Source organism: Onychomys torridus, chromosome 14, assembly GCF_903995425.1.
Source record: "Onychomys torridus chromosome 14, mOncTor1.1, whole genome shotgun sequence".
In the NCBI taxonomy this organism is placed as follows: Eukaryota; Metazoa; Chordata; class Mammalia; order Rodentia; family Cricetidae; genus Onychomys; species Onychomys torridus.
Window position 1 is genome coordinate 75,732,996 of NC_050456.1, and position 27,596 is coordinate 75,760,591.

The window sequence follows — 27,596 nt, forward strand, 5'->3', positions numbered from 1 at the left end:
TCATGAAATTAGCAGTTCAGGTCCTAAGGAGGTCTCTCCAATCTGTTTTTTTTCATCAGAGGGCTTCATGAGCTGCAGGAAGGGCTGGGGGAGAAGAGACAGGGGCCACTCCCATCCTCTGTTGTGTCTTGTTTCCCTATGCAGGATGCTGATCTTTGTCTAAAGCAACTCGAGGGTGCCTGCAGCGGTGAATGCTCCACACTTAATGCCATGGGAGCTCAATGCTCCACACTTAATGCCATGGGCACTCACACCTCTCCAAGTTCTTCATCCAATAGGTGGGAATTCTAAAGCTAACTTGCAGGCTGCTGAGGACCAGTTGAGGCCCCAGTCAGTAGGAAACAGACTCTGAAAGGGTCTTTTCCATGTTTCCCATCACCCCTACCTGGCCTTCCCCTTTCCTTAATAGCCAGTCATTTGAAACCAATGTCTATTTAGCAAAGCTTGCACATACAGCATGAAGGCTTTAATCCTCAGAAATAGAATTTGTGTTTTTTACTCTTTTGATACAAAATGTTACAAAAAGTTAACATTTTTGAAACATGTGACCTCAGGAAGATTTCTTTCTGGAGGCCACCAGTCCTTGGCTTTGAAAATTGTTTCTCCACAGTGTCTGTGATTTTATGTCTCATGATGTGTGGAGTCAAGAGGAAAGACAGTGTCTTCACAGAAAAACCAGTTGATACTTCTCGCCAAGTTACAGGATAGCAACAACTTGTTAGACTCCAGGGGCAGCAGGGAAGACACCTGATCTGGAGTGGCCACATGCAGGACAAGCACCAATAAGCCAGGCTAACGCTGTCTCTCCTGAGCACACCTGGGATACCTTTAGGTGACCTGAGGCTTGAACATCCCTAACTCTTAAGATGTGACAAGGCTCTCCTGTAACAAACAGACCAATCTGGATCCCAGGTAGACAGGAACAAATGGGGTTAGGAAGGCTATAACCTCAGGCACTGCTAACAGTGCAGCAGGTGAAGGAATCCAGTAGAGATTGCTGCCTTCCAGCTCACAGTGCTCTGTGAACGCCTTGGAAAAGCCTGCACAGTAGGACTCCACGTGCCACCTAGCACCCTCCGCGCTCAGCCCTGCCTCCCAAACCACGCACGCCCTCGGTCCTACACCTCTCCACTTGCCCTGCCTTCTCTAGCTCTCGTACCATCAGGGCTTCCCTAGGGGCTTAGCCCCTCCGGGCCAGCCTGGCTCCAGGTCTACACCCCGAGCTCCGCCCCCAGGCCCAGGACCCTCCAGGCCTTCAGGCGGAGCTCCGCCCAGTTTCTACCTACTAACTCCTTCAATGCCTCTCCTTGGTCCCCTTAGGCCCGTCGACTACACCCACTGCTCTGCCCCAAGGCCTGGCCCAGATCGCCAAGTCCTATCTCTAAACACCCTTACCTTGCAGTTTAGCCCAGCCCCTCTGGGCCCTAGGCCACGCCCACTACCCCGCCTCCTAGACCCAAGTCCCCGAGGCTTTCCCGCTGAGGTTGGCACCAGTCATTCTCTTGGACACAGGGTCTCATTACGCAGCTCTGACTGACCTGAAACTTAATAAGTTAACCCGTTCCTCTAAGTTACGGTTTCGCCTTTGGGCCCTAGGCCCCGCCCCCTGCCCCGCCCCCAGGCCCGATTGCCCATCCACTCTTTCCACAAGGCTTTGTCCCGCCCCTCTGGACTCGGGCCACGCCCCTGACCCGCCCCCTTGCGCTCCGCCCTCCTAGAGGCGCGGATCGTGGATCCCCGCGCCTTTTGTGTGTGGAGCTCCGCTGCCGCGCGCGCCCCGCTCCCCCAGCCGCTGCCGACCGAGGGGCGTCGGCGCGCGCAGTCCCCTCAGCGGGCGGAGGGGTCCTCCGCCCCGCGTGCGCCCCGCACCCCATCCGCCGGCCGCCGCCCCGAGTCTCAGACGGACGGACGCGCGCCCGCGCCCGCGCCCGCGCGCGCACCCGCTCGCTCCCGCCCGCGAGACCCCGCCGCTCGCCCCCTCCCCCGGCCCGTCGGCGGGCGGCACGCGCACGCGCCGGCCCGGGCACGCGCGCCCGCCAAGATGGCAGGGGCCGGGGCCCAGCTGTCAGTCGCCGCCGCCGCCGCCGCAGCCACCGTGCTGCCCCGCAGCTAGCGGCCCGGACGCCCGCCGGAGAAGATGAGCCCCCGCCGCCGCTTGCAGCCCAGCCAGACGCGGAGCCGCCGCGCCCGGGGCCGGCTGCCCCGCTAGCGCCCCGTCGCGCCGCGCCTTCACCCCCGGCCCCGCGCCCGCCCCGGCAGCCACGATGAGGTGAGTCGGGGCCGCGAGCGCGGCGAGGCCGCGAGCGCCCGGCTTGGGGGGGCGGGGTGCCCGAGCATGGAGGCGGCCCCGGAGCTCCCAGCCGGCGCCCCACGCTCCAGAAGACGCGCAGGCCGCGGGGTCCGCGGGAGGCCGCGCCCGCCCTGCGCTGTCTTCCCACTGAGCGCGCGGCGCCGCAGCCGCCGTCCTGCTCACTTTGCTATCTTCGGTCAGGGCGCTCTCCTCTTCACCCTTCTTTTAGAACCTGTCCCTTTTCTCCGGCGAACCTGCCATCCTGTGTAACCCCATAGGTATGGCTGATGTGCCATTCAGCCAGGGAGCCTGGTCAACACCCAGAAGCTCGCGTGCCCTCTTCGTTCGCAGCACCCACCCTTCTTTTCCAGGTTAACCTGGATTTCTAGTGTGGTGGTAGTAGTGGTGTATGCTCGTGGGTTTTTTCTTTTTCTTTTTCTGTGCAATTTTTGTCTTCTAAACACATCTTCCTTAAACACTGTAGTGCCCAATTGTAGATTCGTTTCATCTGTTTTGTGAACTGTATATACATCAAATAATGCACTACGTAGTTTTGTGTCTGGCTTCTTTCATCAGAGGCGTTTCTGAAGTTCATCCATCATGCTTCTATGATCTACTGCCCTGCATAGTATAGATAGTCCACATTTTATCCATTCTACTACTGTTAGTGGACTTTTGAATTGTTTGTAGCTCTTGGCTATTAACACTGCAGTGAACATGCCTGTGTACTTCCTAAAGCATTCATTTCTCTTGAGTATATATTACCTAACCACAAGTAGATTTTTTTGGGGGGGAGGAGGTTGGTTTTTTCAAGACAGGGTTTCTCTGTATAACCCTGGCTGTCCTAGAACTCACTCTGTAGACCAGGCTGGCCCGGCCTCGAACTCAGAGATCCGCCTGCCTCTGCCTCCCCAGTGCTGGAATTAACAGTCTCACACCACCATCACCTTGCTATCGTCTGCTGTAGTGGATAGAGCAAAGTTCCCAAAGTGGTGGTACTAGTTTACACCAGCAAACATTTGAGTAGCTCTTGTTTAAAATCCCTGACGACCCTTGGTAGTCTCTCTCTGACATTTTAGCCATTCTTGTGAGCATGAATGACAGTCCATCAGAGTTTTAATGTGCAGTTTCCTGTTGATGAGGCTGATTGTCTTTTTTGTGTTTGCTTGGCATCTCTTGTAAAGTGCCTGCCTAAATACTGTCCAATTTTGCTTGAAGGGTTTCCTTGTTTCCTTCCTAATTTGTAGGGTTTCTATTCCTAGATGAAGAAAGCAGCTTGCAGAAATCTCAATGTTGTGCTTTTCACATGAAATGGTATCTTTCACCTGGAATTGATTTTTGTGTAATATGAAATAGTGATTACGTTTCATTTTTACCTCATATCATTTATCAAGGTCATCTTTTTCCTCAACTGTGTTACTGCCTTCGTCATCTTCTATCTGAAGAACAGCTTTTAGTGTCTGTCTGTCTGTCTGTCTGTCTGTCGCAGTGTTGGGTATCAGACCCAGAGTCTTTTATTCATCCACCGAGTGAATGATGGATCTGTTTTTGTTTGTTTGGCTTTTGTATCTTTTACATATATGCCTGCACGTGTGCATACATGTTTGTGTGTGTGGGCACACAAAAGTCTGAGGTTGGCATTGGGAGTCTTCCTTTGTTGCTCTCCAATTTCTTCATTGAGGCAGGATCTCCCAGTTGAACACACAGCTGGCCAGTATGGGTAAGACTCACCAACCATCCTCTTGGTCCTGTCTCCTTCTAACAGCTGGAATTACAAGGATGCTGCCATACCCACACAACTTTTATATGGGTTACATGGATAGACCTTCCTCATGTTTGCATGGCAAGTGATTTATCCTTGGGACCACCTCCTCAGCTTGTCTTTGTGTTTTTGAGACAGGGTCTTGTTCCATAGCTCAGGCTGCTTAGGAACACCGTAGCTCAGATGGCCTAGAATTCACCACCTTCATGCTGGATTCCGAGTGTATACTGCCAAGCCTGGTCCCTTTAGGGGATTTTTTTTTTTTTTTTTTTTTTTTTTTTTGAGACAGGGTTTCTCTGTGTAGTTTTGGTGTCTGTCCTGGATCTTGCTCTGTAGACCAGGCTGGCCTCAAGCTCACAGAGATCTGCCTGGCTCTGCCTCCCATGTGCTGGGATTAAAGGTGTGCATCACCACCACCCAGCATTTGAAAATGTTTTATCCTTCACTTTTCTTCTGGTTCCTAAATAATTTTATTGAGGTATAACTCCTACCACAAAACATCCATTAAAGCTCGTTGGTTTTTAGAATATCTACAGAGTTGTGCAACCATTAGCATTAGAATTGTCCCCTCCTCTTTAAAGAATCTTTTCATTAATTGCAGAACTCAGGACTTCCATTGCTTAAGCATTTGAAAGCTGCCCTGTAGTCTGACTTGATTGTTCCTGTTGAGGAGACACTTGTTATGTTGCTCATTTGATAGTCATCTTGATTTGTCAGCTTCTTGTTTTTTGGTTTATCTTTGTTTTGAGATAGGTGCTCACACTATAGCCCAGGCTGGTTTCAATCTCATGGCAGTCCTCAGGCCCTTGAGTGCTGGGATTATAAACCTGAACTACTACACCTAACTCTGCTTCTAAGAAGTGATCTCTTCGTCTATGGTGATCAATAATTCCCTAGGCACTTCTCTCTCTTTGTCCCTCTCTGACCCCCTCTTCCCTTCTCTCTCCCCCTCCCCTCTTCCCCCCCTCTCTGTCCCTCCTCTCCCCCCACATCTCATCTCTCTCTCTCTCTCTCTTTTTTTTTTTTTTGAGCTGAGGACTGAACCCAGGGCCTTGCGCTTGCTAGGCAAGCACTCTACCACTGAGCTAAATCCCCAACCCTCTGTTTCTCTTTCTGATGAAGTCTAGTCTAGCCCACAATGGTCTTGAGCTTGAGATCTTCCTACCTCAGCCTCCCAAGTGTGCAAACTGTGCACAATCTCTTCTGTGTTTTTATCTTTATAGTTGGGTTCTTATAGCTTCTTTTATTTTATTTTTAATTTTGAGATGGGGTGTCTCTGTAGCCCTGGCTGTCCTGGAACTCATTATGTAAATCAGACAGAGATCTGCCTGGTCTTACAGCTTCTTGAATCCATGGATTTGTGTCTTTCATTAACTTTGCGTGCATCAGCCTTAGGACTGCTTTTACCCATTTTCTCTTACATTTGCTTCTAGGACTACAGTTGTTCATGTGGACCATTTTATAGATGTCTGTTTTTCTTTCTTTACCCTTTGTATTTATCTCTCCATTCTTCATCCTTGTAGTTCTCTTCATTTGTCTATCTTCTACTTGGTAGTAGAAGCTGTTATTGAAAGTATCCATTGTATTTTTAAGTTCAGTAACCACTTTTTTTTTTTTTTTTGGTTTTTCGAGACTGGGTTTCTCTGTGTAGCTTTGCACCTTTCTTGGAACTTGCTTTGGAGACCAGGCTGGTCTCGAACTCACAGAGATCTGCCTGCCTCTGTGTCCCGAGTGCTGGGATTAAAGTTGTGTACCACCACCGCTGCCGCTGCCGCCACCACCACCCAGCATCAGTCACCACATCTTTCAAATCACAATCTGACTGTCGTTTATAATTTCTAGTTGTCAGCTCAACTTTCAGCCTTGTCTTTTATCTCTGAATACACAATTATCTTCATCTGTGTTTGATACATGGTGTCCATATTGAGTCACTTTCAGGTTCTTTTTCTGCTGATTTTCATCCATATTGTTTTTGCTCTTTGTGTGCCTAGTTGTTTTTTTGTTTATGGTTTTTGTTTTCTTTTTTAATACGTGCTGGCCACTAGATTTGCAAAATTGTTTTTAAAAGTAATTTGAGGCAGAAGACTGCCCTCCCCCACCAAAGGTAATTCACACTTGCTCCACCTGGGGTCTCCTTGGTCCATTTTCAGGGACTGAAATCTTTCCAAGCTGAGCTTCATTCCATAGGAGGACCAGCCTGTTCTGTTCACCCTTCCTCCTAATGTTTACCTCTCTATAACACCTCTACTCCTCACTTCCACCCCAGACCAAGCCTTAACATTCTTCTCAGAATCACCTGATGCTTTTAGGGAGAAGTACTGTATGAGTTTGCTTCTCTGTTCTGATAGAACATTCTGACCAAAAGCAGCTTGGGGAAGAGGTCTTATTTGGCCTGCAGGTTGAAGTCCATTGCCAGAGAAGCCAAGGCAGGAACCTGGAGTCTAGAACTGAGGCAGAGACACTGCTGCTTCCTGGCTTGCTTTCCATGGCTTGCTCAGAGAGCTTGTTTTGTTTTCCCGAGACAGGGTTTCTCTGTGTAGCTCTGGCTGTCCTGGAACTCACTCTGTAGCCCAGGCTGGCCTCGAACTCAGAGATCCACATGCCTCTGCCTCCTTAGTGCTGGGGTTAAAGGTATGGGCTACCTCTGCCCACTGCTCAGATGCTTTCTAATACAGCCCAGGACCAGGTGGCACCACCCATGTTGGGCTGGGTCCTCCCACATCAATCATTAATCAAGAGAATGCCTCCACCAGACTTGCCCACAGGCCAGTGTGAAGGAGGCAGTTTCTCAGCTGAGGGTCCCTCTTTCCAGGTGACTCTGGTCTGTGTCAAATTGATGAACTGTATAAGTATCTTCTCAGTCTCTGACAAGCCCTACTGCAGTGGCTCTAAGCAGGCTTGTTATCTTTTGTCTCTGGTGTTTATGGTTCTGTTCAGCTAAGTGATTCTTCTGATTTACTTAGTCTACAGTGATCAGGAACAGAAGTCCTTGGGTTTTGCATTTTCCAGGAACAGTTTGAGTGAAGATTCAGTTCTGGAGATTCATGCTCCTGGGCCATGGGAGCTGTGAGAATAGTAGCAGCCATTTGCTTGTGTTTTGTCCCAGCTGTGATCATTTGCCTCTACTCATTTGTTAAATGCTCTTGGAGCTTTTTCCCCTCAAAATGTGGACTCCTCTTAATATATAATTAATTTAAGAGATGGCATTTCAGCTCAGGAATGTCAGTCAAGGATTTGGGGCTGGGCTGCTTTTTGCTTGATGCTTGTTTATTTCTCCTGTGTGGTTTCTTTAGTTGTTGATAAAAAGTCATCCTATCGTGGGGTCTTCTTGAAGAGACTGCAGTATTTGACCAGAAATAGTACAATTCCCAGTCCTGATCATTGGGTCCAGTAAGAAGGCAGATTGTAGAAATGTGAGTTCTTAAAATGACTTCCAGGATGAGGTGTTCATTCTCTTATTATTTTTCCTCCTTACATTTCACTTTAATATGGTTTTAAAATAGTTCAACTTGATTCATTGTTGAAAATATTGATAGCTGGGCATCACATTTATATTTACTTGGAAGTATTTGGCTTTTGCAAATAGTAAATGAGACCAGGGATCCTTTTGTCTGTAGTTAACTGTTGATTTGATTTGGCTAATATAGGAAAACGAACTGTCTCCCTTCCACTTCCATGTCACAGTGACATGCATAAAGGAGCCAGGTGGCAGGCACCTGTGGTCCCCAGGAGGCTGAGGTGGGAGGATCATTTGAGCAGGGGAGTTTGAGGCTAGACTGGACAACATAGTGAAACTCCTATCTCAAAAATAAAACAATTTACAAGAAAAGAAATGGAAGGCTTTTGTGACCTCAAAGGTGTGGAGATTTCCTCCACTCTGCAAGAGTAGGTGCTAGCTGAATTCCTTCCAGTTTTATTCAGTTCATTTTCATTTGGTTGAATTTGATTTTCTGAACAGAATCTTCCTGTGTGACCAAGGCTGACCTGGAACTCTGTGTATCTCAAGCAGTCCTCAAGCTTACAGTCCTCTTGCCTCTACCTCCTGAGTAATGGAATTATAATTCAGTTCTGATACTGTCTGTGCCAACTCCCACAGGCCAAGGATGAAGTCCTCAAGACTGCCCAACAAATAGTTACCATACCTGAAAGATTCATAGGAATTTACAGGGTTCCTTTTGTGCGTTTTTTAAAAATTGGCAATGGTTTGCATTGTCATCTAATCTAGAGGACACTATTGCTGAGTAACCATTCTTCCTGCTTACACACTTTAGTCATTTGTCTATTGGGAATACTGTCTCCTGTGAACATTTTCTCAATCTGCCTTTCATCTTTAAATGTTTTTGTGTAGAAATTTACTTTTTTTTATGTCATTGGGTCATTTTCCTTGTAGTCTTCCCATACTTTTGCACTTAGGGTAGTTTTGTCTAGAAATTTGCTTATTAAATTGAGTGGGGTTTTTGTTTTCTTCAGAATTCCTGGTCAGATACTTGGCTGCATCAGTAATTTATGAGGCAGAGGTAGCAGCAATCACTGCAGTTTCCTGGGGAGATGGGAGGAAATGTCTGTTTATGCCCCACAGGGTACCAATGACAGATCAAAGAAACCCCAGCCAAGTCCCCCTTGGTGAACCAAAGAGTTTGTTAGGGGTTGTGAACAGGACCATGAGTGACTTGGACAACTGCATCACTGCAAAGCCACCCCCGCATGCAATCTGGGGCTCTCTGCATGGCTTTCAGGCAACCCTCCCCAGGGCCTTCATCTCAGCCTCAGGTGTTGTTTACTGCTTTTGTAACCTGGGGAGTGCCTTGTTCAGTCTTTCCCAGCCTCCTTGGTAAGACTGCTTCTCTCTGGGAGGGGATGTTTCAGTCAGAGGAAATGGCTACACAGCAGTAGTGTTCTCTAGATGGGATGACAATGCAAACCATTGCCAAAGGATGACTGTAGCTCTAGTGTCTGATGAAGTGAGGATCTTGTAATCCCCAGAGAGCATACCTGCCTCTGCCAGGGCCAGCTATGTATGTGTAAGGCATGGCTAGTCTAGCATATGAGCGGGTCTGCGTGTGGTGGGAAAATCTCGGGTAACCCAGGGCTCTGTGCCAGTTGTGTGTCATGTAGAATGCCGATTATAGCAGAGCATAATATAAGATGCGCAGATAGAAGCAGACCTTGGTCATTCATCATCACTGTCCTCCTCTTGCCCCCTCCCCCCCTCGGTTTCTCTGTGTAGCTTTGCGCCTTTTCTAGAACTCACTTGGTAGCCCAGGCTGGCCTTGAGCTCACAGAGATGTGCCTGCTTCTGCCTCTGCTGGGATTAAAGGCGTGCGCCACCAACGCCTGGCTCCTCCTCTTGTTAATATGGCCAGGCCAACTGCCTTTCTCAACTTACTGCTATAGGTTGAGGGTAGAAAGGAATTTTCCAGATGTTTTTGCCATCCTGTTGAGATCAGTTTTAGAGGACATAAGTCATGTGTGTGCGTGCGTGCGTGCGTGCGTGCGTGCGTGTGTCCTGGTTTAGGGCTGATGTCATTTGACCTTGTGATTTTTAAGTGGAGCAGTAGTGTTCTTTTATTAAACTGTCACTTGGGGCATGTGGTTCAGTGGTAGAGTGCTTCCTCCAGCTTAGGAGAGACCCTGGATTCTATTGTTAGCACAATAAAATCAATCAAAAATCAAATCAATCAGTTAGGAGGTCAATCAGAGGCTCACAAAGTATTGTCACTGAATAGTGCTGGGTTTTGTTTGATTTACTCTACATTTTTATTTTACTCATTTACTTTTATAGACACAAGACATTGAGATTTAGTTTTATAATTACATACAGTCTCACGAAAATAAGTTAACCAACATTGTTTCCTTTGGGACTTTCTTCTCTGAGGGGAAGCTGTACATGAATGTTTGAGAACCCTACAATGGTCCCTATACTTGATGAAGAGATCTTGAGTTAAGAGCAAGTCCTAAGTGCTGCACTAAGATCAGTAGAGTTTAGAACGGAGCACCTCCAGTGAATGAATGACCTTGGGCCCCTCCCTGAAGCAGTCATAAGTAGAGGTCTCTGCTTCATTAGCCTGAGAGAATCACCTCCATGGAAGTTGTTTTCTAGTGGAAAATTTTTACATCAATAACAACAAACAAAAAAACCAAAAGCTACATTTAAAAAGTCATTTAAAAAATGTTGGCAGTGGATCTGTTATCCACTGCATGACATTTGAATAATAAGCCTGGTGTGGTGTATTGTTTGTAAGGCATCTTACCTCTGACAAATGCATTTCCTTCCCTTCCTTAAATATTCTGTGGTACTGTTTGGAGTAGCTGCGGTTCACCACACAGCACACCATGATTTACCAGAGCCCAGGCTAGAGCACCTGTTCTTACAGCTCCATCATTGTAAGTAACACTGAGATGAATATCTGTGTGCCCTCTGATTATGGCCTTAAGGTAAGTTAGTAGCTGGATTGCTGGAGTCAAATAGGATAAACATTTTAAGTCCTATCTGTATACTACCAGAATGTTAAATATAAGTGAGGGAAGAAGACAAAGCTAGGGAAAGCGAGTTTAACCCTGGAGGTTTAAGTCAGAAGTTATCTTTCAAAGCAAAGGAAGGGCATTAGTGAAGTGGAAAGGGAGATCAGAGAAGCATCTGTTTGTAGGGGACGATGGTGGTTAAAACACAGACCACAGCTGGCCTGCCGAAGTCCAAAGAGTAAGTGACTGCAGTGCCTGACCCTTCAGGGAACATTTGTCTGTCTGTCTGTCTGTCTGTCTCTCTCTCTCTCTCTCTCTCTCTCTCTCTCTCTCACACACACACACACACACACACACACACACACACACTCCCAATCCCCCAAGGCTCAGGGACATCACAAAAAAAAATGTAAGAGCCAGATGTTAGGGAGGTGTGCTTTGAAATCATGTCTTTACACATACACACACACACACATGGCTCAGAGAACATCACAGAAAGAATATAAGAGCCAGGGGTTGGGGAGGTGTGCTTTGAAATCATGCCTTCTGGGCATGGCCGATGCATTCTGGAACTCAACACCTCTGATGTCCTGCACAAAACCTCAGGCTCAACAATATTTCATCATGGAATGGGGAAGGGCTCATAAGACTCCACCCCTCCCTGAGGGACAGCTATGATGGCTGGGGAGAGGGGAGTCTTTGTCTTTGGTGGAGCCACAGGTATGTTACCTATGCTCCTAGGCAGCCATCTTTAAACTCTAAGTCATAGACACACAGAACACAAGAAAGTAGGAGAGTGATGTGAAGAATGGTTTCAGGGTTTCAGTGTTTTGGTGGGATAATGAGGGGAGAATGAAGCTAGGTAATAAGGAGTGAAGAGGACTAAAATTCATTATATACATGTGTGGAATAGTCAAATAATTAAAAATATTAAATCATAAGAAAGGTGGGTGGGAGTAAGGGATGGAGCCTAGGTTTAGAATGGTGTAGTTCTACCTGTCCGCCAGTGGAGGGAGCCCTGTTCCCAGTTCATCAGTAGGTGTTAGCTATGAAGGTAGAGTGCCCTTGTCTTTAGGGCTGTCTGAGTGAACACAGCTTTTTATTTATATTTATAAATTTAAGTTCAATTTGTCCATATATACTTTTAAGCAGCCCTAGTTTAAGAGTCAGGCAGCCTTGGATTCTCCTTAGGCTGCTGCCTTTTAGCTAGTTCATATTGAACAAATAATTTGACTTCTATGATCCTCCATTTGCAAATGAAATATAAATATGGCCATCCCAGGTTTGTGACGCCAAATGAGAACATATTTAAAGTTCTTAGCTGTGATGTTCACCCTGTTCCATCACAATTTCTTCTGTGACGAAGATAGATAGTCCCTGGAAAATATGGAATGATTCTGATTTCAGATGTTCTTCCCTTTCGTAGATCACAATATAATATCCTCTGTGTGTGATAGGTGGGGAAGAGGGTAAAAACAGAAGTTATTATTGGTTCCTCAATGTTTATCAGTCTACTTATTTAATTTCTATGCTGGGGATCCAACCCAGGTTTTGCACAAGTTAGATAAGCAGTCTGTCGCTAAGCTACACCTCCTGTCCTTGGTTTGTTGTTGTTGTTGTGTAGACTGGCCTGAATTCAAGATCCTCCTGCCTCCGCTTCCCAAGTACTGGGATTACATGTGTGTGTCACCATGCCTGATAGATACTTCAGCTCTTAAAATGAGTCAGGATCATGTTCTATAAAAGTCACAAAATGCAATTGTTAAAAGTAAAACAGGAGATCTTGTGTATGAGTAGAAAAGATAATGGTACTAGAAATTCAGATTAAGAAAATACATACTGCAGCTGAGCACACTTGACTCTAAAACTCAAAAAGAAAAAAAAAAACCAACAACATACTAAGCAAGAGAAACTCACAAAACCCATGCCTGACAAGAGACCTGAGCCTCTTAGTCTGGACTGTGAGACATGCTTCTGTATAGCTCTACACTTGTCTTCTTGGCATCTTCTGGAGTCTATAGACAATTGAGCATACAAGCTTGATTTGGACAGCCTCTTCACACCTTCTCTGTCTTTTGCCCTATGGCAGGTCTGCCCTGGACCTGGCCTTTAAAGGTTTTCCCACCACCCTCTCCTGCAAACATTCTGTGTGTTGCTTGCCATTCTGCAGCTTCTGTGGGGCTGTGGTCATTGTCCCCCTCAGCCTCTCTCTCCAAGAATCCTTAAGCAGGAAAAACAAAAACAAAAACAAAAAACCTGATGAACTGAACCACACAGTTGATCAAAGTCTTGCTTTTGCCCCCTTGCTAATTCCTTGGCCTTCAAATCTGGACTTGGGTAGTTAGCTCAGTAGCATTCCTAGCTTTGGTCCCCAGGACCACCACCCACTTCACTGAAAAAAAAAATTCAAAGCTTGAATGTCACTTCCTTATGGTAGCCTGCACAAAGGACCTTCCCTGTTAGTTGCCTTTGGACTGTCCCATGTTTTCTCTTATGTAAATATTTTTAATACTTAAGTTTGCCCTGTAATACCACATACAGACTTTGCAAAAGGAGAAATTGTACCTCTTTTGATATCTGTGGAACCCATAGAGCCTACCACTGTGCCTGGTACTTAGTAGATGCTTTGGAAGCATTGGTACAAACGCATACAACTAAAGTGGATAGTTTACCATGGCATCATTCCAGCTTGGCTTAGATTCTCCTAATTATGATATTGCAGACAGCCATGTCAATTGGTAGACATTGGCACGGAGATGAAAGCTGTTTTCATTGTGCTTAGAGAATTAACACATTGCTGGGTGGCAGTGCCTTTGTCTGTTGTCATACTGCTGCCATGAAGTTTTGTTTGATGACATGATGGATTTTCCCTGTTATTTCCTTTGTAAGGACTATAACACTCACTAGCCCAGCTGTTCCTCAGACTTGATTGTGTGTGGAAATCATTAGAAGCAAAGGGAGGTGTGTGTGTGTGTGTGTGTGTGTGTGTGTGTGTGTGTGTGTGTTTCCAGATGGAGTTTCCAGGGCCCCCTCTCTATGGAGAGGAAGGAAGGGAAGGAGGGAGGGAGGGAGGGAGGGGTCTTCATGTCTTAGGATTTCAGTTTTGTAGGAAGACAGAGCAGAATGGTCTAGTTCCCATATACTCTCCCCTGTTCAGTCCCTCTGTTGCCATCTAGTGCGTTAGTGTCAGGTTGCTATTGAAACATTATTAGCTGAAGTCTGTGTTTATTCACAGTTCTTTGCTTTTTGCTTTGTGTGCTACACTGGTCAGTGTTTTTGAGATGTTGACAATACATATTTATGTTAATGTATACTAGACAAACACCAGTTTATCTTGTCCATAGTGTTTTGGGTGTGTTTCCCAAGAGAAGGAACTGGAGATCAAGGCTTATGTGAGAGGAATGTGGAGGGAGATTTTGCTGTAGTTACCCAGTCTTGATATTTGAGAAGAAAGGGAAAAGCAAGGATGTGTTAGCTCCTACCCCACTTGTCAAAAGTAGTCCCCAGCACACTACCACCTGAGGCTGGTGATAGTCATTGGTAGATACCAAAGAGAGGCTGCCACTCACAACACAGTAAGTGAGCCCAGGAGTGGGCTCTTGTAAGCACTTGTTTATTATTCTTAACTAAATAAAAGGTAAATACATTCATTTTTCACTCCTCTCAGTCATTGTTTCTCAGTTTTTAATTTAAATTCTTTACACACCTGGATTGAAGCCAGCATTTTGTTTGATTTTTAATGTGTGTGTTTATGTGTGTGGTTTTATTCAGACATTCAAATCTCTGGTCCATTTGGAATTTGACATCTGGCCTGAGAGATTCAGCTTTACCCTTTCCACCTGGTTATTTAGCTACCCAAAGATTACTCCTTAGAAAACCCATTTGCTCTCAGTGTTTAGAGTCCTGGTTGTTTGTTTGTTTTTTCTCTTTGTCACAGTTCCTGTTTCTGGGTTTTCCATTCTGTTCACCTGTTCTGTATTTATCCCTGTGCTGATACTAATACTTGACTTTTAATTAAAGAAGCTTTAAGTTGGTTTGAATATTTTGTAGGGCTAGTACTATCATTGCTCTGGTAAGAATCCAGTAACTGTTCAGTCCATGAGGCTGGGTATCTCAGCTGGTCTTCAGTATACTCTGGAGTCTCAAAGAAGTAGGTTCCAATGCCAGCCAAAGAATGGATTTGCCAGGCAGATTGAAAGCAAACCACCAAAGAGGGCAAGCATCTTTCTTCCAGGTCCTTTATATAGGTAGCCAGGAGAAAGTGGGGCGCAGATTAAAGGTGTCTTCCTACCTCAGAAGATCTGGATTTATTGTGTATCTTCCCACTTCAAAAGACCAGGATTAAAAGTGCATCTTCCTACTTTAAATGATTTAATTAAGGAAAAAATCCCTCATAGATGTAAAACCCAGTTGCTTGGGTTTTAGTTAATTCCAGATGTGGTCAAATTGACAACCAAGAATAGCCATCATCAACCCTTTGTCAACTTGACACATAATCATATTTCCTTATGTCATGCTTAATTTCCAAATAAAACAATAGCCAGATCATAATTACACTTGTGGTGGTTTGAATAGACTCATATATTTGAATGACTGGCCATTAGGGTGTGGCAGCTACTTGAGAGGGAGCAGAAGGTGTGGCCTTGTTGGAGTGCATGTGATCTTGTTAGAAATGTCACTGGGGTAGGCTTTGAGGTTTCAAAAGCCCAACCCAAAAAAAGAAAGAAGAAAAGAAAGGAAGAGAGAAAGAAAAAAAACCCCAAAAACCAAACAAGTATGGTGTCCCACTCCTTAGTCCCAGCACTTCTGAGGCAGAGGTGGGCAGATCTCCAAGTTTGAGGTCAGGCTGGTCTACATAGCTAGTTTCAGGACAGTGTTACAAAGAGAAGCCTTGTCTCCAAACAAATAAAAGCCCAAGCTAGGTCCACTGGCTCCCTCCTCCTGCTACCTTCAGATCCAGTTGTAGAACTCTCAGCTACGTGTCTGCCTGTGTTCCACTATACTCCTTACATGAGGATAGTGGACTAAACCTCTGAAAATGTAAGCAAGCCCCAATTAAATGCTTTCTTTTTATCAGAGCTGCCATGGTCATGGTGTCTCTTCACAGCAAGACAACACTAAGACAACACCTAACATGACATAAACATCTAATATACAATTGCAAACGCATTATGAATTTGAATAGGTGGCAGTGTCCCTTGAGGGACATTCTTTTAGTAGCTCAAACTTAAAAATAATAACCACCGATATTCTCTTAATTGATGTTACATTACATGATGAAGAAATTGAGGAAAGAAAACACAAATATTTGTACAAATAGATTTGTAACAAAATATGACAAAAACTCAGGTTAATTATCATCCTTGTTTCTGGGCACATGGCCTTAGCTGGTATTCAAAACTATCTTCCTTTACTATTTATTCTGTATTTTCTCCACCCTCAAGCACCTCAAGCAGATGTTGGCTCTTTTCCTGAAGGGTCAGTGACCTTTGTCATCCTGCCTGGATTAGGTTGTTGTAGTTTCCCATTGACTTTAATCACAGGACATGGTAGCACAAGAGACACCCTAAAGCAGTGGTTCTTTACCTGTGGGTTGCAACCCCTTTCACAATGGTTGTCTAAGACTATCGGAAAGCACAGATATTTACATTATGATTCCTAACACTAGCAAAATTACAGTTATAAAGTAGCAACAAAAATCATTTTATGAGGCCCGGGCAGTGGTGGTACATGCCTTTAATCCCAGCACTCGGGAGGCAGAGGCAGGTGGATCTCTGTGAGTTTGAGGCTAGCCTGGTCTACAGAGTAAGTCCAGGATAGGCTCCAAAGCTACACAAAGAAACCCTGTCTCAAAAAAAACCAAAAAAAAAAAAAAATATATTTTTTGTGGTTGGGGTCACCACAACATGAGGAACTGTATTAAAGGGTCTAACTAAACATTAGGAAGGTTGAGAACCACTCACTGCCCTAAATGGTCTTCTGCACTCTCGACATAATCTTTTTCTCCATTGGAGAAGCAATCCAATTTCCCTGTGGTAATCTAGATGGATCACCCCTCCTAACACTGTCATTTCTTTCTTAGCTTGTTGGCTTAAGGGCAATCGAAGTCCCAAGTGGCTAGTTGGGAGTCTGAGCTTCCAGTTCAATAGGATGTTCATTGTGGCCCCTTGCAGGAACATTCCCCACTCTGGAATCCAAACTTCTAGGCCAGCAGAACTTAAGGTTACTGGAAGAGGAAGCAAAAATTTTTGTAGTGGGTCACTAGGGGTGATAGTGAGTGGAACTATTCCCTTTTATCCCCCATTGACTCCTGGACTGGATCCTGACTATATATTGGACACTGATTCAAAGCATGTATCACCTTCTGGAGAACCCTGCCCCAGCCCTCCAGGGCTATGTAACTGTGTCTTCAAAAGACCATTCCACTTTTCTATCAGACCAGCTGCTTCAGGATGTTGGGGGACATGGTAAGACCAGTGGATTCTATGATCGTGGGCCCAACTGTTATACTTCTCTGGCTATGAAGCAAATTCCTTGGCTAGAAGCAATACTGTGTAGAATACCATGATGGTGGATAAGGTTTTCTGTAAGTCCATGATGGTAGTTTTGGCAGAAGCATTGTGTGCAGGAAAGGCAAATCTATAACCAGAATAGCATCTACTCCAGTAGGGACAAAGCATTGTCCTTTCTATAGAAGAAGTGGTCTAGTGTACTCAACCCACCACCAGGTCACTGGCTAGTCATCCTGGGGAGTGGTGCCATATCTGGGGCTCAGTGTTGGTCTCTGTGTTGGCAAATCTGGCACTCAGCAGCTGCTGTAGCCAGATCAGCCTTGGTGAGTGGAAGTCTGTGTTGTCCAGCTCATGTGTAACCTCTATCTTTGCCACCATGGCCACTTTTTTTATTGGCCTATTGGACAATGACTGGAATGACTTGAGAAAGATGCCGGCTGTCCACAGAATGGTCATCCTATTTGATTATTGAATTGACTTTGAATTTGATTTTTGACTCCTCTGCTGAAGTCACCTTTGGTGAGCATTTAAATGGGACACAAGTATCTTCACATCCTTTGCCTGATTGGAGAGATCTATCCATATACTTCTTCCCCAGATGTCTTTCTCACCAATGTTCTAATCATGCTCTTTCCTAGTCTCTGACCATCCAGCCAACCCATTGGCTACAGCTCATGAGTCAGTGAATAATCACACATCTGGCCACATCTCCTTCCAAACAGACTCTAATACCATGTGAACTGCTCGAAGTTCTGCCCACTGTGAAGGTTTCCCTTTGCTGTTGTCTTTCAGAGTTGTCCCAGGAAGGAGTTGTAATACTGCAGCTGTCCACTTCTGGGTGGTGCCTGCATAATGTGCAGAACCATCAGTAAATCAGGCCCTGATCTTCTTGTCCTCAGTCAATGATCATAGGGTGGTACACCCCATGAGGCTCTAGGTGCATGCTTGGCTTTGTTTTTTTTTTTTTTAATTTATTATTATTATTTTTATTAAGAAATTTTCTACTCACCCTACATACCACCCACAGATCTCACCTCCTCCTACTCTCCAGCCCTTCCTCCCAAGCCACTCCCCATTCCCACATCCTCCAAATCAAGGTCTCCCATGGGGAGTCAGCAAAGCCTGGCACATTGAGCTGAGGCAGGTCCAAGCCCCTCCCTGCCACACCAAGGCTGCACAAGGTGCCACACTGCAGGCACCAGGCTCCCCAAAGCCTGCCCATGTACCAGCGATGGATCCCGATTCCTCCGCCCTTTTGTCCCCCAAACAGTTCGGGCTAAACAACTGTCTCCTGTATCAGAGGGCCAGTCTCATGGGGGCTCCACAGCCACTAGTCCACAGTTCATGGATCTCCACCAGTGTGGTGGGTCATCTGCATGTCTTTCCATCATGATCTCAATGTCCCTCGCCTGCAGAATCCCTCCTCTCTCCCATCGACTGGATTCCTGGAGCTTAGCCTGGCGCCTGGCCGCGGATCCTTGCATCTGCCTCCATCAGTCACTGGACAAAGGCTCTATGATGACAGTTAGGGTATTCACTAGACCAGTCACCAGAGTAGACCAGTCCAGGCCCCTTGATCACTGCCAGCAGTCAAGGTGGGGTCATCCCTGTGGATTCCTGAGAGCTTCCCCTGCTCCCTGCCTCTTCCCACTCCCATGATGTCTTTATCTATCATGGTATCTTCTTCCCTGCTCTCCCACTTTGTCCTTGCCCCAGCTCGACTCTCCCATTTCCCTGTGTTCTCACCCCCCATTCCTTGCCCTCTGCCACCCACCCCCCCCCCCAGCCCACTCATGCAGATCTCATCCACTTCCACTTTGCTGGGCGATCCCTGTGTCTCTCCCAGGGTCCCTCCCTGTCAGCTAGCCTCTCCAGAGCCGTGGGCTGCAGTCTGGCCATCCCTTGCCCTACATCTAGTTAGTGTCCACTTATGAGTGAGTCAGTATGGCAGTTTCTCAGAAAAATTGGGAATCAATCTTCCTCAAGACCCAGCTATTCCACTCTTGGGAATATACCCAAGGAATGCTCAATCTTACCACAAGGACACATGCTCAGCTATGTTCATATCAGCACTATTTGTAATAGCCAGAACCTGGAAACAACCTAGATGCCCCTCAACTGAACAATGGATAAAGAAAATATGGCACATATAAACAATGGAGTAATACTCAGCAGTAAAAAACAATGATATGACATTTGCAGGCAAATGGATGGAACTAGAAAATATCATCCTGAGTGAGGTAACCCAGACTCAGAAGGACAAACATGGTATGTACTCATTCATAGGCTGACAGCTTTATAACGAGAGTAGAAACCATAGGCATTTGGGTAACTTCTTCGTGTGGTTTTCTTTTGCCTTCAGGACCTGCTCAGGCTCAATCACAGATATATCACTCCCATTTATTAATGGGTTGCTGCTGTGCATATCCTGCTTTATGACTTGGTGGGATGCATAACACCCAGCTTATGATGGGCAGCTCAGGTCACATGATAACTTGGTGGCCCATTGCCAAATGTTTAGTTTCCACTGAGGCCCAGTAGCAGGTCAAGAACTGTCTTTCAAAGGGAGAATAGTTGTCTGCACGTGATGGTAGAGTCTTGCTCCAGAATCCCAAAGGTCTCTTCTGCGGTCCTATAGGGGCCTGCCAAAGACTCCAAACAGCCTCCCTATCTTCTACTTACACCCCAAGAACCATCTGGTCTGCTGGATCATACTGTCCAAGTGGTAGAGCAGCCTGCATAGCAGCCTGGACCTATTGAAGAGCCTTCTCCTGTTCCAGGCCCTACTCAAAGCTAGCAGCTTTCTGAGTCACTTGGTACATGAGCCAGAGTAACACATGCAAATGAGGAATGTGCTGTCTCCAGAATCCAAATAAGCCTACTAAACACCGTGCTTCTTTCTTGGTGGTGGGAGCAGCCAGGTACAATAATGTATCTTTCACCTTAGAAGGAATAACTACATGCCACATACTAGTGAACTCCTAAGAATTTCATTGAGGTAGAAGACCCTTGAATTTTTGGTTGGATTTATTTCCCATCCTTTGATCCACATTTGTGTTGCCAATGAGTCCAAAGTAGTTGCTACCTCCTGCCCACTTCATCCAATCAACATAATGTCATCAATATAATGAACTAATGTGATATTTTGTGGAAGAAACAGATGATCAAGACCCCTTAAACTAAGTTATGACACAAGGCTAGAGAGTTAATATATCTTTGAGATGAAGTGGTAAAGGCATACTGCTGGCCTTGCTAACTGAAAGCAAATTGCTTCTGGTGGTATTTTTGGATAGGTACTGAGAAAAAGGTACTTGCTAGATCAATAGCCACATAGCAGGAGATGTGTTAAACTGCTCAAATACCATATCTGTACAGCAGCTGTAATTGGAATCACTACTTGATTGAGTTTTCAATAATTAACTGTCATTTTTGACAATCTATCTGACGTCTGAACTGGTCAGATAGGAGAGTTAAAGGGAGATGTGGTGGGAACTGCCATCCCTGCATCTTTCAAGTCCTTGATGGTGGCACTGTTTCTGCAGCTCCTCCAAGGATACCATACTGGTTTTGGTTCACTATTTTCCCAGGCAGAGGCAACTCTAATAAAGGCTTCCATTTAGTCTTTCCAACCATAATAGCCCTCATTCCACAGGCTAGGGACCCAATGTGAGAATTCTGCCAACCTCTAAGTATATCTGTCCCAAGTCTACACCCTAGGACTGGGGAAATAACCACAGGGTGAGGTCAGGGACCTACTGTGAGTCAGACCAGCCAGAACTCCCTTAGTCACCTGACCTCCATCAGTCCCTACTTTAACTGGAGGGCCACAGTGTTTCTTGGAGTCTCCCAGAATCAGCACCAATTCAGACCCAGTATCTAATAGACCCTGGAAAGTCTGATTATTTCCTTCTCCCAGTGTACGGTTGTTACCTTTGTAAAAGGCCATAGGTCTCTCTGGGGAAGGACTGGGAAAGGCTAACAGTAAAACCCTTAGATATTTTGTCAAGGTCCTTCCTCAGGGGAACCTGACTGTCTCCTCATTCAGGGGGGTCTGAGTCTGCAAACTGGCTCAAGTTTGGAAATTGATTTAAGCATCAAGATTCCCCCTTGCCACAATCCAATGGAGGCTTTCTCTTTCATTTGTTTGAGAGTTTTTCCACTTACAAAGATCAAACAAAAATACAGTATCATTCTGTTTTTATTGTGATTTTGTTTTTGGTGTTTGGTTTCTTGAGATAGGGCTTCTCTGTGTAGCCCATGTAGCCCAGGCTGTCCTGGAACTCTGTAGACCAGGCTGGTCTTCATCTCAAAGATCTGCTTGCCTCTGCCCCCTTAATGCAGGGACAAAAGGCATGCAGCACTACCTGGTGTAGTAGCATTCTCATCTCTTTCATGCCTGGAAACGCCATGATTGATTAGCCAGTACCGAAAGTCCACAGGAATCATGCCACTGTAAAAATCACTTTGCCTGTACTACCCATTACGGGTTAGGACATTATGGACATTGCTTTGTCTATGCTGCCCATTACGATAGCCACAGTCACCTTGTCTTTAGTGACTTAGTGCTGCTACCTGGCCCAATTAAACCCATTGCATTTAATTAATCGAACCAAGAGCATAACTAAGGTCTGTCCCAAGGAAAAGTGTGACCATAAAGCTCTTCAACTGGCCTAGTGCCTCCTCACCAGTTTTCATCTTATAGGGCTAGAGAAAGGCATGTTTTCTGGGCCTTCCCATTGTGGAAGATTAGATTTTACACTGCGTACCTACTCTAGCATCGCATTTTCCCTGAGCCTTACCATCTTTTCACCCATAGTAAACTAAGGGATATCAGGCACATCCAACCTTTTCAGTAGACTGTCTTTTCTTTTCTTATTTATTTATCTTTATTTTTATAATTAATTTAATTTTACATATCAGCCACGGATTCCCCTGTCCTCCCTCCACCTACCACCCCCCCCCATTCCCACCTCCTCCAGGGCACGGACTCCCCTGGGAAGTCAGCTCAGCCTGGTAGATTCAGTTGAGGCAGGTCAGGTCCCCTCCTCCCTTCACCCAGGCTGAGCAAAGTGTCCCAGCATAGGCCCTGGGTTCTAAACAGCCAGCTTATGCACTAAAAACAGGTCCTGGTGTTATTGCTTAGGGGCCTTCTAAATAGTTCAAGCTAATCGACTGTCTCACTTATCCAGAGGGCCTGATCCAGTTCCATGGGGGCTCCTCAGCTATTGGTTCATAGTTCATGTGTTTCCACTAGTTTGGCAAGATTTGTCCCTGTGTTTTTTCCCAATCATGGTCTCAATATCAATAGATCATCTTTTGACAAATACAAACTTTTTGATACCTTTGTGCTTTTTTGTTTGTTTTGTTTTGATTTTTTTTTTTTTTGTGAGAGCTACCATTAATAAACCCAGAATCTCCATTCAGTGGGCCCATATCAATGAACTCAGCCTGATCTAGTTTTATGTTCCTTCCACCATTATCCCACACCCTTAAAATCCATTCCCTCACTCATTCCTCAGACTTCTGCTAGAATGAATTAGCAAACTCGTTAAGCTCTTTAGTAGTATAGTGCATCTCCTCATGGACTACACTCCCTACCTCCTTTCTAGGAGCCTGTTCAGCCTTCAGTCTGGTTTTAGGTCTAGAGGCAACTATTTTTGGACCTTGAGGGATATCAGTATTGTCTTGCCTGCTGTATCCTTTAGAGGAAGTTACTGCTGGTTTAGCAGACAGTGAAGGAATAACTTCTTCAAAAGTGAAATAGGCAATGTTTCAGGATGTTGGGTGTGTGAGTCCATCTTTTGTTGAGGGTGGACAGACTATTTCCTCAGGTGAGACAAACCCTGAAAAGCTGATGGTTTAAAGTTCCCAGCCTCAGTAGGGTCCTCCCACACATCCCCATCTCCAGTTACAGGACCCATTCTTGGCCAATTAATGCCCCTACTTTAATCACCAACACCCACTGAGGCTGGGACTTGAATTTTTGCTGTAATTAGGCAACCTTATAATGAGGGCTTTGGTTTGATTTTCCACACCTTGAGCTCTGTGACTGCTGAAGAGAAGATTCTCTTCCAGAGCACACCTAGAAACCTTTAGACTGTTTATGCGAGTTCATTGTTGGCCATCACCATATTTGGAGATGCTAGAAGTTAGTTAATTTTACCACGGAGCTCATTCTTTTCTTTTGTCAATTTATCTAGAGATGGTAGGAGCAACCAACTAGCATTGTTATTTTCCTTATTTTGCCACAGTCAAAAATTTTATATACAGATTCACTGAATCTGCTGCCTCTCTCAGTTGGAAAATCAGGATAATCAAAGCATTTGTCTCCCTAAGTTAGTAAAAAAAAAAAAAAAATTACACACACACACACACAGGTTGTGGTCCAGCTAGTCCAATAATGGCTGTTTACCAACAAATGGGTCAAGAATCCAGTAGTTATTTAGTCCACAGGGCTGGATATCTCAATTGTTCCTCAGTTTATGCTAGAATCCCAACAAAGTAGGCTCCAATGCTAGTGAAGGAGTGGACTTGCCAGGCAGAGTGAGGACGAATAGGCAAAGAGAGCAAACTTCCTTCTTCCATGTCCTTATATAGGTGGCCCGAAGAAGATGTGGCCCAGATTAAAGGTGGATCTCAAAAGATCTGGATTAAAAGTGGGTCTTCCTGCTTCAAATGATTTAAGAAAACAAAACAAAACAAAACAAAAAAAACCCTCACGTGTGTATCCAGCCACTTGGGTTTTAATTAATTCCAGATGTAATCAAGTTGACAACCAAGAATAGCCATCACAAAAATCAAACAAGCAGAGAAACATATTTAGCAAACCATACAAGGGCGCTAGAGAGATGGCTGTGGTTAAGAACCCTAGCTCTCTTGTAGATGACATGGATTTGATTCACAGTACCCATATGACCACTCACAATCACTGTTCACAATCTGTAATTCCACTTCCAGGGGATTCAATGTCGTCTGCTGACCATCCTGGGCAGTAAGCACTTGTGTGATACACATACATACATATGAGAAAAACACTCAAGATAAAGTGAATAAATCTAATTTTAAAAAGTGGCTTTTAAAGGGTAGATTCTACAAGATTCATAAACTTAAGAGTTCAACAGCTTTCTGTTCATACTACAACAGAAATACTTGAAAAGGCCCTCCCTATTCCCAGCCCTTACCAGTAGTCCTTAGGGATTTAATTAGTCTGTGGTCATGCATTCATTTGTTTGAAGCCTCCAGATACTTAAATGTGCAACCAGAATTGAGGATCAAGTAGGAAAAGCTATAATGAATTATAAAGGATTATGTAAGGAAATTGCCCTCTGATTCAATTTGTGTGTGTGTGTGTGTGTGTGTGTGTGTGTGTGTGTGTGTGTGTGTGTCTGTCTGTCTGTCTGTCTGTCTCCTCTGAGATTGGAGGATTGGATTCTAGCAGTGATATTTTCTGTTTGGACCAGTCTAATAACAACAAGAAAAGATTTAAGAAAAAAAATTGAATGCATAAGAGGGAGGGTACAAGGCAGGATTAACAGGACCAAAATTTAGAGAGATGGAAATCCTGGAAGATAAGAGAGAGCTTTGGCACCATTTGTCCCTTTGAAGCAGTTGCCATTGGCAAACTTTGTTACCTGAGATCAGAGCTCTAGTCCGTTCTGTGGGACTGGGAAGATGATGGCATTCTTGTGTGCCAAGGAGGAAGCATGATAATAAATGCCCCACTTCCCCCCGAAGACTCTACTTAGAGGTAAAGTAAGCCAGAAATAGATTGTCCCAGAAACCAAGAGGAGAAAGGCACCAGGAACAGATCACTGGATTATTCGTGCATTCTAGAGAGTAAATGTGCTGTGCCTTTGCCCATTCACTGTGGAGTCTCAGCACAGAGGTGAGAGCATGTGGTGTTTGTCCCTGCTGGGCACCTGTGAACAAGTGATTCTGCCACTTCTTCTCAGGTGTGTGCTCATGAGTGGGAGGGAGTGTTCTTACTTAATCCTATACTATGTTCTTTTCAGGATGGGATGAGAAATGAGACTGAGAGCCACAGTCATTTAGAGCTTAGAGCCAGAAAAGCCCTTGGAGGTCAGTACTATGACCTTGTCTTATTGGTTTATTTATTTGGACTGTGTGCAGGTGTGCACTTTCCATGGCATGCATGTGGAGGTCAGAAGACAACTTTCAGGAGTCAGTCGTCACCTTCTACCTTGTTGAAACCGTATCTCTTGTTTCTGATGCCCTGTATATTCTAGACTGGCTGGCCTGCAAGCTTCTGAGCATTACCACATCTGGCTTTTAATGTGGGTTCCAAGGATCAAACTGAGGCAATCAGCCTTGTAGCTAGTGCTTTCACCCACTGAGTCATCTTCCTGGACCTGACCTTGTAATTTTTTTATGTATGTGTGTGCACCTGTCGAGGTATGGATGTGGTGGTCAGAGGGCAGTTTTATGGAGTTAGTTCTCAGCATCCACCTTTACATGGTTCCAGCAGTCAAACTCAGATCATCAGCCTTGCATGGCAAACACTTTTACCCACTTCACCAGCCTGCCTTGTGCATTTTATGTTTGAGACTGTGTGTACCTAGTAATTGTTTTCTGATATGTAAACACATGAGTATCTTATTGTACACAGTAAAAGTGATGTAAAACTTCAGGATTGTTGGCTACATGTAGTTTGCATAGTTAGACCTCTGATGACTACCAATTTTGAGCATGTGTAGACACTTCTTACCATTCAGCATAACAGCTGATTACACAGTATTTATATGGCATGAGATATTCAAAGCAACCCAGAGGTGATTTTAAACACATAGGAGTATGTGTAAATACAGGACTATTTTATTTTGTTGTTACTATTATTTTAATGTTATTTATTTTTGAATTTTTATTTTATGTGAGAGAGAGAGAGAGAGAGAGAGAGAGAGAGAGAGAGAGAGTGTGAGTGAGTGAGTGAGTGTGTGTATGTGTGTCTGCTGGTATCAGCAGGGGCTAGAAGAGGGCATTAAATTTCCTGAAGCTAGAGTTACAGGCAGTTCTGAGCTGCCTGACATGGATGCTGGGATTTGAATTAGCATCTCCTGGAAGAGCAACAAGTGCTCTTAACCACTGAGCTGTCTCTCTAGCCCCTACAGTGCTGTTTTATAAAAGAGATTTGAGGGTAGCCTCTGTTCTGATTCTGCCCGTTGTAGGTTTTTGATTGGCCTGTATTCTCTCTCTCAGTTGTCTTTTCAATATACTTGGGCAAATTTCACTGGGTCTAGCTACTCAATCACTTATCTCAAATTAGATTTTTCCAAAGGTCTGCCCTTCACTGAGCTCAGATTTATTGAAGTCTTAGTAGGTTAGATTCTCACCAAGCAGGGTGGTACACACCTCTGTGATCCCTGAGGCAGAAAGGTAGTGAGTTTAAGGCCTGCCTGGCTTACATACAGCTCAAGGCTAGCTACAAGAGACCAATCTAAAAAGAAAAAAAAGGAAAAAAAAAATTAAATCAGGCAAAAGTTGACAAGCAATTTAGATTCTCTAACTTTGTGTTGAACATGGAAGAATTTGGGCCTGGCACATGAAAAACCCTGTGTACAAAATAGAAACACATCCAATGCTGGATCTAGTCTACCCATAGATAAAAATCAAATGTGTCCGCTGGCCCGCTTCCTTCTGGCAGCTGAGATTGCCAACTGAGCAGCTCAAGGCTCTGTTGATAAACATTTTCTTTCCTGGGCAGAAGGGAATTGCTGTCCTTGATTTGTGTCACTATGTGGAACAGAATTGTAAGCAACAGACTTACTGATAGAGTCTCAGACAGGAGCAGCACCACAAAGGACCATTTGTCCCTTTGCAAAAGCAGGCAGTGATGTGTCTCTTAGTGTCATCTGTGGGTAAGGAAGCAGTGTGACAGTCAAACTCACAGATGGGTCGTCACTCATCAGACAAGTATTTTCATTAGGCTTCTTCCTGGGCCATGTGAGTAGAAGACATGGTCTTTTATACAGGCAGCTCAGACACATGCCTCAAGCCTGTCTCAAACTAGACTTCACTACCCCAACATTAATGAACAGGTGTCAACAAGGGTACCAGAAGCCATCAACATATTTTTTAACAAATACAGGACAGCAGAATATCCATGTTACCTCAGACCTTTTCCCCTCCAATCATACACAAAGTGTAACTCAAAATGAACTGAAACCTAAATACAGCATCTAAACATTTAAACCTCTAAAGAGCTGGGGATATACCAAGTGTTAAGAAGGGTCTAGATTTAATTGCTGACTCCACAGTGCTAATGAGGGCTCTGTCACTCTGGGTATAATGCCCTTATCACATGATTCACACATTTCTTTCCCCTTTTAGGGATTTTGTTCTCATTATTTAGATAATGCCATTTACAGCACTAACTTTTAACACTGATGACACTCAAGTTGTGTTGTGTTTGTTTGTTGTGCAGTATTAGGATCAGACCCAAGGCCTTATACACACTGAGCAAGTGTCTGTCATTTTGTTTTCTTCTTCTTGTCTGGTACCAGCAATTAAACCCAGAGCTTTCTTCCACCATTCAAAGTGTATGATGGATTTCACT

At 44.9% G+C, this 27,596-nt stretch overlaps 1 protein-coding gene across 1 annotated transcript in view; it reads left to right on the top strand.

Moving 5' to 3' along the window:
* Positions 1-1,709: 1,709 nt before the first annotated feature.
* Evl (Enah/Vasp-like) overlaps positions 1,710-27,596 on the top strand; it is a 150,765-nt gene continuing 124,878 nt past the window's right edge. The window contains exon 1 of the mRNA XM_036205990.1: positions 1,710-2,269. Within this exon, the coding sequence (XP_036061883.1) occupies positions 2,265-2,269 (5 nt within the window). The 5' untranslated portion in view covers positions 1,710-2,264. The remainder of the gene's footprint in view (positions 2,270-27,596) is intronic.